Below are 13,368 nucleotides of genomic sequence, written 5' to 3' on the forward strand. Positions count from 1 at the left end.
TTGCCTTAGCCTCCCGAGTAGCTGGGATTACAGGTGTGTGCCAACACACCCAGCTAATTTTTGTATTTTCAATAGAGATGGGGGTTTCACCATGTTGGCCAGATTGGTCTCAAACTCCTGACCTCAAATGATCCACCCACCTTGGCCTCCCAAAGCGCTAGGATTACAGGGGTGAACCACCATGCCCGGCCCATACTTTTCTTGACTGTCATGTTGAATTTGATACCCCAGACTACTTTTTTTTTTTTTTTTTTTTTTTTTTTTGAGACAGGGCCTTACTCTGTCACACAGGCTAGACTGGAGTGACAGGATCCTGTCTCACTGCAGCCTCAAACTCCTGGGCTCAAGCAAATCTCCCACCTTGGCCTCCCAAAGAACTAGGATTACAGGCATGAGCCACCGCACCCAGCCAATATCCCTTTACTTTCTCAGGCAACCCAGTCACTCCTGGCTCCTCTCTCATTTAAACTCACAAACTCTGCTTCCTCTGTCATCCATTTATTTATTTATTTATTTATTTATTTATTAATTAAATAGACATGGGGGTCTCACTGTTTTGCCCAGGCTGGTCACAAAACTCTATCTTCTTCTTAAATGATAATGTTCTTCAGGACTCCCTTTTACCCTCTTCTCTTCTTATTCTCATAACTCTCCGATACCTCCCAATATGACAACTCTCAAATCTTTATTTCCAGCCGAGACCTCCCTTCTGAACTCTGTATGTTGATTATTTCTACCTGAAATGTCCCTAAACATGGAAAAGTCAGGATGCTTACCTGAAAATCTAGTGATCTCATCTAGCTAATTTTGTGAGGGGGAAGACCAAGTTTTCTTTGTCAGAAACAAAAAAAAAAAAAAAAAAAAAAAAAAAAAAAGGACATTATTTTAGACCCTTACACATCTGCACATGATGTTCCACACCTAAACACTTACGTGCTATCAATTTTACCTTCTTCCAGGGAAATTTAAAGTTTGATGCTCAGAAGGAAAGAATTTTAAAAGTTTATGCATCTTAACAACTTTTTCATTTCCTAAGTCCATTAATATAAAATATTCACTTCTTGCCTTCATAACTAACTTCTGAAAACAAACATGTAACTGGTAAGTACTACTACTAGGCTGTTAATGATTTTGTTTTGTTTTCTTTAGGCAAAGAACATTACACCTTCCTTACATACAAAGCCATTATTAAGCCATAGAAAATCAAGAGCCATTTTCATACTTTGCACATACCAGAGACTTATTAAATGTGGCTTAAATTATAAGGGTTGATGTGTCCGTCTTACTAAAAACTTATTTAGGATTACAACAAAATTATACTAATAAGTTGACAATATTCTCATTAAAAGAATATTCACTAATTCCATTTTCCCAAATTTACATGTAAAAAGAGTTACTTGCCTTTTAACTGAATAAAAACACCTCTAAATTCTATTTTCTTTTTGAGGCAAAACTTTTATTCTTAAAAGGAAGTTTACCCTGAGCTCACTGTAAAACTATCTATTTCAGTCATATTCCAGATTTAGCAGGACAAAGGGCAACAGCAGGAAATGGAAGATCATCAACGTCCAAAATAAATTTGGTTTAGAGTAGGGGAAGGACCCTCAAATCATTATTCAAGATAATTAAGCACTATGCTTGAAAGCAAAAATAAGCACAGATTTAAAATCAGTTAAGACATTCAGGCATACAGTTTCATTACTATTGACAAAATGGTAAGAGAATATTGTCCTCTATTATTATACTAATACAGGGGCAAAATGGAAGTAATTCTGATACACACATGTCCACACCAACACAGCTACAAAATACTTATAAAGATTACATTTTTGTCTTGCTTCCTCTTAAGATACATTTAAATAAAATATTTTTTCTGAAAAATGTTGACAGATATGTAAAATAGTTATGTTTTTCCATTTGACAGCTGAGAAAACTGAGATATAAAGAAACTAGTTTAACTTGCTTTTAAGTCCTTAAGATCAGACACGGAATTGTGACTAAATATCAGCTCTAACACTGTAGCTTCACAAAATTGTTCAGGGCAAATTTAATCTCAACAAAACAATTTTTTAAAGCTAATGACAAAAATGAACCATGGATTTCAACCCACACTGCCACATTTTAAAATCCCATGCTTTGAGTCAATTTGTATCTTTTTACTCAGTTAACTTATTTGATACTCTACACCAGACAGCATAAAAACAGCTTAATCTTATCTAAGACTTTGACAGGCTGGCTCAGTTTCTTTCTTCTACATATTCTGGTGACCAACTAACTGCAGCACTCTCAAAAGGCTAAATGTCTAATAGAAATATATCCTTAAGCCTGTCCAAGGGTTGCAGTTGAGATAGGAAGTTAATGACACCTGTGTTTTTCTTCTCTCTTTTTTTTTTTTTTTTTCAGACGGAGTCTTGTTCTATCACCCAGGACAGAGTGCAGTGGCAAGATCTCGGCTCACTGCAACCTCCACCTCCTGGGTTCAAGTGATTCTCCCACCTCAGCTTCCAGAGTAGCTTGGATTACAGGCACTCGCCACTGTGCCGAGCTAATTTTTCTGTATTTTTAGTAGAGACAGGGTTTCACCATCTTGCCCAGGCTAGTCTGGAGCTCCTGACCTCGTGATCCACCAGCCTCGGCTTCCTAAAGTGCTGGGATTACAGGCATGAGCCACCAAGCCTGGCCAATACATGTCCTTTTCTACACACATACATGAATCTCAAAACTTTGTATATAATCATATAGAAACAAAAACTGTTCTCAGCACCATCTCTCTTACTGTCAGTATGTTAAGTATCAAAAAATACAGTGAATAACATGGTGCCTACTACACATATATAAACTAAATTTTTTTTTTTTTTTTTTGACATAAGTGTAGTGGCACAATCTTGGCTCAATGCAACCTCCGCTTCCCGGGCTCAAGCAATCCTCCAGCTCAGCCTCCTGAATAGCTGGGACCACAGGCAAGCACCATCATGCCTGGCTAATTTTTTATATTTCTGGTAGAGTGTGGTTTCACTGTGTTTCCCAGGTTGGTCTCAAACACCCAAGCTCAAGTGATCCACCTGTCTCACCCTCCTAAAGTGCTGGGATTACAGGCATGAGCCACCACGCCCAGCCTAAAATCTTTAGACATTAAAAAAAAACACTGGGTAGGGCGCAGCGGCTCATGCCTGTAATCCCAGCACTTTAGGAGGCTGGATCACCTGAGGTCAGGAGTTCAAGACCAGCCTGGCCAACATGGTAAAATCCCATCTCTACTAACAATACGAAAACTCAGCCAGGTATGGTGGTGTGCACCTGTAATCCCAGCTATTCAGGAGGCTGAGGCAGGAGAATAGCTTGAACCTGGGCTGAACTCTAGCCTGAGCCACAGAGTGAGACTCGGTCTACAAAAATAAATAAAAATACTGTATACTTAGGTACTTGTATTAAAATATTTCTATATTTAAGAAAAATACACTCAGACAAGAAGTAGTTAACTACTGAACTAAGTCCAGATACAATATTAAACCTGTTCAAATTAATGTTTAACTTATAAGAGCTGTAAGAAATGTACTGTTAATCAAATCCTTGACTGTGGGTGGGGACAATCATTGGAGGCAAGAAAAGTTCAGACTATGTAATTTGTTTTTTTTTCTTTTTCTTTTTGAGATGGAGTCTCACTCTGTCACCCAGGCTGGAGGGCAGTGGCGCAATCTTAGCTCACTGCAACCTCCATCTCCTAAATTCAAGCAATTCTCCTGCCTCAGCCTCCCGAGTAGCTGGGATTACAGGTGCATGCCACCATGCCCAGCTAATTTTTGTTATTTTTAGTAGAGACGTGGTCTCACCATACCGGCCAGGCTAGTCTCAAACTCCTGATCTCAAATGATCCATCCGTCTCAGCCTCCCAAAGTGCTGAGATTACAGGCCTGAACCACTGCGCCCAGCCTCAGACTATACAGTTTGAATTAATAGTCTTATACAGTGGTGAAAGAATCTTTAAAGAGCAGGAATATGTTGGGAGATTAGAAATCATCCTGCTTGTATTATGTAATAACTACATAAGTTTTAAAAAGTAACAGGAAGAAGACACATGTTTCTAACAATGCAATTAAAGTCTATTCCTAGAGGGAGAAAGTGAAAACTTAGACCTGAAAAGTTTGGTAACAAACCAAATTGCACATCACAAAATGTTAAGATATGTTAATTAGCCTGATTTGATGATTCCACAATGTACGCATGTATCAAAACATTACATTGTACCCCAAAAATACATGCAATTATCAATTAGAAATAAAATCAAATAAATTGCCAAGTTTTACACTCAAATTCTTTCAAATATTAGGACTCCATCTGCTAAAAACTAAATATTTTAATTCTTTTTTTTTTTTTTTTTTTTTGAGACAGTCTCTCGCTCTGTCACCAGGCGCCAGCCTGGAGTGCAGTGGCACAATCTCAGCTCACTGCAACCTCTGCCTCCCAGGTTCAAGCAATTCTCCTGCCTCAGCCTCCCGAGTAGCTGGGACTACAGGCATGTGCCACCACGTCCAGCTAATTTTTGTATTTTAGTAGAGACAGGGTTTCACTATGTTGGCCAGGATGGTCTCGATCTCTTGACCTTGTGATCCACCCACCTCGGCCTCCCAAATTGCTGGGATTACAGGCGTGAGCCACCACGCCCAGCCTTTAATTCTTCTTAAAGGACTTTAATCACTAGTATTTAGGCTTGCAACTGAACTCAGGCAGAAGACATATATATTCCATTAGCATTCTTTTAGAATTGCTATGGTCAAACGGTTTTATCCAAGGGTTATTTCTGAGGTAGTACTACCTACTAGACCTACTAAACTTTTGTAATGTTCAGAAGCAACTTTTAAAACATGACATAGAAACACGGTGATGGTAGGTACCTTAATATTGACCTATTGTTAACACATTGTATATTATCTGTGCCAAGGTTAGCACTGTGGCAAATATGGAGGAGGTCTTAACCTTACTGCCCTGAAGCAGTCCTTCATTAATCTTCCAAGGTACCTTCTTTAATCAGGTATGTATACAATGTTTTGTGTAGACATCAAACTATGCAGGGCAACAAAATATTAGACACTTTAATCATTAAAGATGGACTTTATACTCAAGAAAAACAATTGATCATCTTGGGAGGATGTTAGTAAATTGAGTCATAGTGAAAATCGACAAAGAGAATCAAACATATATGCTGCCTGCCTTCCCTTTAAGGAGCTGCAATCAACTACTGATAGTTAGTTCTCAATATAAATTATACAATTTTGCAAAAATCCTAATAATTAACACATATAGGCAAAAATCACAGATGCCAACTACATTAATGAATTATTTTATCCCTCCACACCCAAAACAGAACCCAAAGCAATCAAGCCTCTGTTCTGTCAGTTTCCGGATACCAGAAGAGAGAAATAATAAAATAAAATCAAGAGAATTCAATGACCAAAACGACCAAACTATAGAAAACTCTAAGGTCAAAATCTGGTTTCTTCAACACATAAACAGCAAAGAATAAAGGTATGGTAAAGGAGAAGCTATAGATGAAAATGCTTAACAGATATTTTCAACAAAATACATGTATACTTTGTTTTAAATATTGAGCCAAACGGTGGGAAAATACAAATACTATGATACTAGCAGGAAAGTATGAACATTGATCATATATTGGATAATTTTAAAAATTGTATTGTGATTGTTTTTAAGAGGAATTATTCTACATATTTAAATATTTATAGATAAGATCATAAGTTATCTGGGATTTGCTTTAAAATAATTAGGAGATAGGGCAAATTGACAGTTACACATAAGCTGACTGAACATGAGCTGGCAATAGTTGAAATTGGGTGACAGACACAAAAGAGTTCACTATAACATCTTCTCTAATTGGTGCATGCTTGAAATTTTCCACAATAAAAGTTTTAAAAAGAAAGAACTAAAAAGTTCTACATAACAATCTACAGAATAAAAACAAGAAAAAAACTGCTTGTCCCTCAGAGGTCAAAACAAACAAAAATCTCAATAGAGAGTTAGACAAGCATTCTCCCTGTATATACATACATGCATACACGCTTACTCAACAAATGAGAAAAACTGAGACCCAAAGAGGTAAATCCCGTTCAAGGTTACAAAACAAAGCAGCAGCAGAACCAAAACTAAACTACAATTTCAAGTCCACAAAGAAGTCTAAGAAGCTTTTGGAACTAAGTTGTAGAAAACATTTTCATAAGAAGATCTGAGTCCTCAAGTAGTCTGAAAGCTCATTAAAAGTGTTTAAAAAAAAAAAAGTCTTAAAAGTTTGTCAGGTGGGAAAAGAACAGAGTCAGTTGGTTTGAGAGGCTAAATGCTAGAGTGGGAATAATAAGGCAAGAAAGTATAGAGAACAAGTGGGTACAGTATTTGGTAGTCATGCTCACTAGAAAGAAGACTTAAATCTATGAGGCGTATTTGGTAGCTACCTTATTCAAGGTGTCTGCAGAAAAGAATGTTGTCTACCTTACAAGTAGCTTATTCATGAACGAGTAAAATACAAAATCAGGGTTTTAAAGAAATACTCTTTGAAAACAAGTGAAAAAATGTAAATCTTATTAAGCACACAAATTAAATGAGATTTATATTCCTGTCCAAGAGACAGACTTCAAAATCTGACCATGAAGTGCCTTCATTATTGAAGATAAACATTTCAAAAGAGAAAGGATGCACATTTATATTCAAAGCCATTAAGAATAAAATTCAGCATATGCCAGTGAACTATACTATCTGTTTAATAATCTTTAATATTAAATGTAATAGTAAATTTACCTAAATAGAACATAACTTATTAATGAGACATGTAACACCATTCACCAATGTCATTCTGAGAACAGCAAAACCTAGTAATTCGATTTTTTTAAATAAATCATTTTCAAACTACAGGGTATTCATACTAAAAATTCATTTTAATTTTTGGTTAATGTGTTAGTGACTATTTTCAAAAGGGGTGAATTTGATTCCTTTTTTATCGAAAGCTTCTATTTTTAAAAGACATTTCTGGTATTAAATTACACAAGACTAAAAGCTATTTTAAAACTTCATTTTAAGCATTGCAAAGTATATGTCCTTTAGTGATTATAATATATATCAAATCAGGAAGTCAAAGAAAATTCCAGTGTAATCTCTAAATTTAATACGACAGATAAATGAGACCATTGTTAAATAATAATCTGCCTTTTAAGAAGCACGAAGGGATAATGCAGAAACAGAAGCTGTGACTTGAGAACTTCACCACACAGACTTATTAATTAACTCAAGTAGTACATTAAGGGTGTTTCTCTGATCCTTGCCAGTATCTTCAAAGTAATAACGTACCTCCTCACTTGAAAAACATGTTTTTAAGTATTACTCTTGTCAAAACCTAAAATCAAAGCTATCATGTAAAAATTCACATGAAGACAAGGAGGGGAAAGAACATTACTTTTGAGTGACAAAAATGTTAAGGAGTAAAAATGTATAAAGGTATGCACTTCAGTCAGGTAGTACTGTTAAGTCTCTGCTACTCGTTACTCCTGTAACCTTTGCATCAGTTTTCTCATCAGTAAAAGGAGATGATCACAATATTCACCTCACGGGATTGTAGTGAGGAGGAAATGAGACAATTCTCATAAGAGTGCTAACCTGGTGGCAATCACACAGTATGCAGTTCAATCAATAACCTTGTGATGCAATTTCAAAGGTTCATTCTAAGAAAAATGCTTAATGCCCTTCTCATAAAAATGTCTCTATCCTACACCCACTTTTGGGAGAAAATGAAAAGCACAGACAAAAATAAAAAATAATTTATTTTTCTCTTAAGGGCATAATTTTACTTATATAATTCTAGGATCATCTGGGGATCATAAGTATAAAATAAAAGCCACACTCTACAGTTTTTAAGAGTATGCCATTATTATATGGGTGTTCAAACCTGAAAAAGAGGAAAACAGAAAATCCTTTAAGTGCTTTTAAGCACTTAAATACACCATTATCTATTAAATAAAGTGTTAATCCTGCCAGTCACAAATTTTATAAAGTATTTTAAAACATAAAAATAAAAAGGAAAGCAATTACCTTTGTACAATAAAGCATCCAAAGTTCAAAAAGCCTCTCTCTGGATGCCATTCTGGCTTTCGCTGTAGCACTTTAATTTTTCTTTAAAAAAATTATGTTCATGACCACAGCATGTTCATTTTCTTTTCCAAGTTTTTCAGTCATTACAGTAAAGCTCATAGCAGCAGGAAAAGCAAAAAGAAGTAAAACAAATGGACTGTCAAAAAAAAGGCAGTTTCAGCAGTTACTCCAGCATATCTTCATCAGTGGTAGCTGGGCAATTAAATGAATCTGTGAAAGAGAAAAATACAAAGGTTAGAAAAAGAGGCCATATTAAAAAATCTGGACTTACCAGAAACTAAAGATGTATCTGCTTCACTTTCCACAAACAACCCACTACACTTTCATACGGATTGATTAGATTTCACAGAAACTTGTGTTTCAGGAAAACATCACAGCTAACACAGTATGTCACTTCATATAATCCTTTAGGACAGACAGACTCCTAGAAATGGGTACATGTTAGTAACCAAAATTGCGTCCAGTGAGAGTAATGAGCAAGACTCCTGTAGGGTCCAGCCCTACAGGGTCCTGTGAGCCCCTCTCCTTCCCACTTACACCTTTTTGTACATACACAGGAAAAGGCCCACATCTCAGACATATTTCAAATACATCAAAGCTCTTAGAATGAATGTCCTTGTTCTGGTCTCGTCTTCAAAGTTGTTGGGGCCAGGCGCGGTGGCTCACGCCTTTAACCCCAGCACTTTGAGGCCGAGGCAGGCGGATCACAAGGTCAGGAGTTCGTGACCAACCTGGCCAACACAGTGAAACCCCTGTCTACTAAAAATACAAAATTATAGCTGGGCATGGTGACACGCGCCTGTAATCCCACCTACTCTGGAGGCTGAGGCAGGAGAATTGCTTGAACCCGGGAGGCAGAGGTTGCAGTTGGCTGAGATTGCGCCACTACACTCCAGTCTGGGCGACAGAGCAACTCTCCGATATTAGGGGAAAAAAAAAAAAAAAAAAAAAGTTGTTGGGACTGTTTGCTGCGTTGCAGGGCAGGGCATGGGGGCGGGGGAGGAATTCCCAGATCGTTTGTTCTAACAATCCTCGGAGAGTAGAAGTCCACCCGCCCACCTGGCCTGTCCACCTTTCCATCCTAGAGAAGTGGGCACGCATGCACCGGCGAAGAAAACTTCCCGAAGAAGCTTCCAAGCGTTTGTGGGGATCTTTAAATTTCCTCTTCACATCCCAGACAACCCAAACAGAGGCAAACTTAAGGTGTGCCAAGCTGCCACGAGAGGCTCTAGAACTAAGGAACGCGGACTCGGCACCTCCCGACCGCGACCCCCGCCGGCAAGAGTGTATCGGGGCACGACCGGACAGCCTCGCCCCCTCACAACCGCCCCTCACTCTGCAGCCCCTCCACCACCAAGCACCGGGGCCCTCCCATTTCTCGCCACGCCGCTCCCTCTTCCCAACAGCCCGCTTCCCCTCACCACGCTCACATTAGGGGCCGCGCCGCCGCCGCCCAGCCGCAGTCTAACCTGCTTCCCTCGCCCCCTTCCCCAGGAGAAGCCCCGTGTCACCCCGCAGCCAGGCAGGCGGACAAGCGGGCGGGACACGGGGGCGGGGCGCGAGGCCAAGACGGGTCGGGGTGGGGCCGCCCCCTCGGCTAATCATTCCGGCCGCTGAGGATTTACCCAGCCCTCGGGCGGCAGCTGTTCAATGATCGCAAAGCCTGGGGATGGGCGGAGTGACCTGAAGCCCCGCCCCAGCATACCTGCGCAGCCGCAGTCGACAGACTCTGGCCGCCCATTCCTGGGCAGGCGCCGGCTACCGCGCGGGAGCCAGCCTTCCCTCAGCTGGATGTGGAGGGCGGACGCCTTGTCGGCTACGCCCGCCCCGCCCCGCTTTTTGCTGATGGCGTCATTTCCGTGAGTCGTCTGAGGGCGTGAGACGCTACTGTGTTAAGGAGGATTTTGTTTTGACTTATTTGTAGAACCAGGATTGATCCTGGGAATTTATAGTAATGTACACACCCCCCCCCCAAGAAAAATATTCTTTTCCTTTTGTGCCAGCTTTCACCGTCACCGGGTGTCAAATCCAAAGGGCTTATTTTACCACCACTAAAGACTTACAAAATATTTTGCTTTTTCAGAAAAGAAGCAAAAGGCATTTACTAGCTACAGACAAGTTTCAGAGATTTTTGTTTTGTTTAGGAAGGAAAAACGCGTAGGATTACTTACCTTTGTTAAACATTTCCACAACTTTTTATTGAAAAAGTTTTTAAGTATATTCAAAAGTAAACTAGTATAAGGAAACCCTGTATACGATTACCCATCTTCAAAAATGACCAATTAATGTCCCATCGATCCACAAATTGCCTGTAAAGAGCCAGAGAGTAGACCAGGCACAGTGGCTCCCGCCTGTAATCCCAGAACTTCGGGAGATCGAGGCGGGCGAATCCCTTGAACCCAAGAGATCAGCCTGGGCAACAGAATGAGACTCTCTCTCTACAAAAGAAATTTCTTTTTTTTTTTTTTTTTTTTTTTTGAGACAGAGTATCGCTGTGTCACCCAGGTTGGAATGCAGTGGTGCAATCTCAGCTCACTGTGACCTCCACCTCCCAGGCCTCCGGAGTAGCTGGGATTACAGGCGCCTGCCACCACGCCTGGCTAATTTTTGTTGTTTTGTTTTGTTTTGATTTGTTTTGTTTTTTGTTTTGTTTTTTGTTTTGTTTTGTTTTAGTAGAGACGGGGTTTCGCCAGGTTAGGCAGGCTGATCTGGAACTCCTGACCTCAGGTGATTGCCTCGGCCTCCCAAAGTGCTGGGATTACAGGCATGAGCCACCCTGCCCAGCTTAATTAGCTTGGCATGGTGGTGCACGCCTGTAGTTCCAGCTGTTTAGAAGCTAAACAGGAGAATCGCTTGAGCCTGGGAGTCAAGGCTGCAATGAGCTCCAGTAGTGCCACTGCACTCCAGCCTGGGCCACAGAGCGAGACACTGTCTCAAAAAAATACAAATAAAAACAGCCAGAAAGTAAATGTTATAGGCTTTGCAGCCCATTCTGCTTGGAACTTGCTTAACGAAAATCAAAAGAACAATTTTTGTGATATATGAAAATTAAACGAAATTCAAATTCAAGTTTCAGTTCCAAAATTTTATTGGAACACAACCATGCCCATTCTTTTAGTATTGTCTACAGCTGCTTTCACTGCAAAATAGCAGAACTGAGAGTGATTGCTTGCAAATTATGCCTTCAATTCTTTATACTGAAATTACATTTTACATTCAGCATTTCTCCTTGGTTGTCCATTAGGCATGTGAAATTTTTATGTCAAGACTTTGGGGGGAAATTATACTCTTCCTGTGGGATCCCCTATTTTAGTACTTAGCAACTGTATTCTTGCCATTGGACTTGCTCAGTCCAAGAACCTAGGAAGTGTGCTTGCCATCTTCCTCAGGTACTTCACATCCAATCTAATCTTTTCAACTATATCTCCAAAATATATCTAACTATCTCTCCACACTTCCTCCCTTAAGTGGATGGTGGTCACTATTAAAAATAGTAGTAGTAACCATTATCTTTATTTCCTTTTCAAATTAGAGGCAGGGTCTTCGTATGTTCCCCAGGCTGGTCTTGAACTCCTGGGCTCAAGGGATCCTCCTGCCTTGGCCTTTTGAAGTGCTGGAACTCCACGTGTGAGCCATTGCACCTGGCCATGGCTACAGTCTTTAAAATGGTTTAAGTTACTACAAAATCTTTTTGGTTTATTGTAATAGCCTTCCAACTTGTTTCCCTGACTCTGTTCATAACTCTCCCCACAATCCATGGATTATTCTCAACATAGCAAACAGAGTGATCTTTTAACATGGAAGTAAGATGTCACTTCTCTGCTAAAAAGCCTCCAATGGCTTCCTATTCCACTTTAAAAGGCCTGCAAGGACCTACTTCATTTTCCTCCAATATTTTCCTCTCTGACTTCTCCAACCATTCTGGCCTTTTTTACCTTACTTGAGACACAACTTCTTTGCTGCTTTTCAAAGGCACAAAGCACACTCCAGCCTCAGGGATTTTCACATTCTATCCCTTCTACCTGGACGTCTGTTTTCCCCAGATATCTGCATAGAATCTTTAAGAATCACCTTATCCAGGCTGGATGCAGTGGTGCACACCTGTAATCTCAGCACTTTGGGAGGCTGAGGCAGGAAGATGCTTGAGGACAGGAGTTCGAGACTGAGCACCATAGTGAGCCCCCACCATCTCTATAAAAAATTAAGAAAAAAAAATTAGCCCAGTGTGGTGGTACTTGCTTGTAGCCCTAGCTACTTGGGAGGCTGAGGCGGGAGAATGAGACTAGGAGTTCAAGGCTGCAGTGAGCTATGATCATGTCACTGCACTGCAGCCTAGGCAACAGAGCAAGACCCTGTCTCTAAAAAAGTAAAGTAAAATAAAAAGAATCACCTTATCCGTGAAGCATTCCTAGACGCTTCTTGCCAAAATAGCAACCTCTCTTCCTTCTTACTTTCTTTTTTCACCGTAACACTTATCAGGTGATATTAATATATCATTTGTTTGTCCAGTATGTGTTCCCCCTAATAAAATGTAAGCACCATGAAAACAGGGACTTTGTTCACTGCTATATCTTCAGGTTTTTGAACAGTTCTTGAACACACAGTAGGAACTCAATAAATATTTCTAGACTAATATAAATGTGTATTCTGCTGTTGCTGGATAAATAGTGGACGGATGTTGATTGATGTTACTGTTCATTTCAACTACGTCCTTATGTCTGCTTGACGGATCTGTCCATTTATATAGCAGAGGAGTACTTAAGTCTCCAACCATAATAGTGGATTCATGTATTTCTTCTTGGAGTTCTATCAGTTTTTGCCTCACATATTTTGATACTCTGTTGTTAGGGAAATATGTGTTAAGGATTGTTATGTCTTCTTGGAGAAATGACTCCTTTATCATTATGCAATGGTCTTCTTAATATCACTGCTAACTTTCCTTGTTCTGAAGTCTGCTGTGTCTGACATTAATATATTTACTTTTCCTTTCTTTTGACTCGTATTAACATGGTATATTTTTCTTTAACGATTTACTTTTTTTTTTTCTTTGAGACAGAGTCTCACTCTGTCACCAGGCTGGAGTGCAATGGGCCGATCTCTGCTCACTGTCTCCCAGGTTCAAGTGATTCTCCTGCCCCAGCTTCCCGAGTAGCTGGGACTACAGGCGTGCGCCACCATGCCTGGCTAAATTTTGTATTTTTAGTAGAGATGGGGTTTTAC

At 39.7% G+C, this 13,368-nt stretch overlaps 1 protein-coding gene across 10 annotated transcripts in view; it reads right to left on the reverse strand.

Moving 5' to 3' along the window:
• NBEAL1 (neurobeachin like 1) overlaps positions 1-9,936 on the reverse strand; it is a 197,668-nt gene extending 187,732 nt beyond the window's left edge. For 5 of the 10 annotated variants that reach the window (XM_032278591.1, XM_032278587.1, XM_032278594.1 and 2 more), the window contains exons 1-2: positions 9,579-9,803; positions 8,089-8,358 (exon numbers count right to left, since the gene is read on the reverse strand). In XM_032278591.1, the coding sequence (XP_032134482.1) occupies positions 8,089-8,139 (51 nt within the window). In that variant the 5' untranslated portion in view covers positions 8,140-8,358; positions 9,579-9,803. Of the gene's footprint in view, positions 1-8,088; positions 8,359-9,578; positions 9,804-9,853 lie in introns of those variants that run through there. The other 5 variants (XM_032278592.1, XM_032278593.1, XM_032278590.1 and 2 more) reach the window with 3 other exon arrangements.
• Positions 9,937-13,368: the final 3,432 nt, after the last annotated feature.

The sequence above is a fragment of the Sapajus apella genome, unplaced genomic scaffold, assembly GCF_009761245.1.
Source record: "Sapajus apella isolate SASKATOON/1434 unplaced genomic scaffold, GSC_monkey_1.0 scaffold10, whole genome shotgun sequence".
NCBI lineage: Eukaryota > Metazoa > Chordata > Mammalia > Primates > Cebidae > Sapajus > Sapajus apella.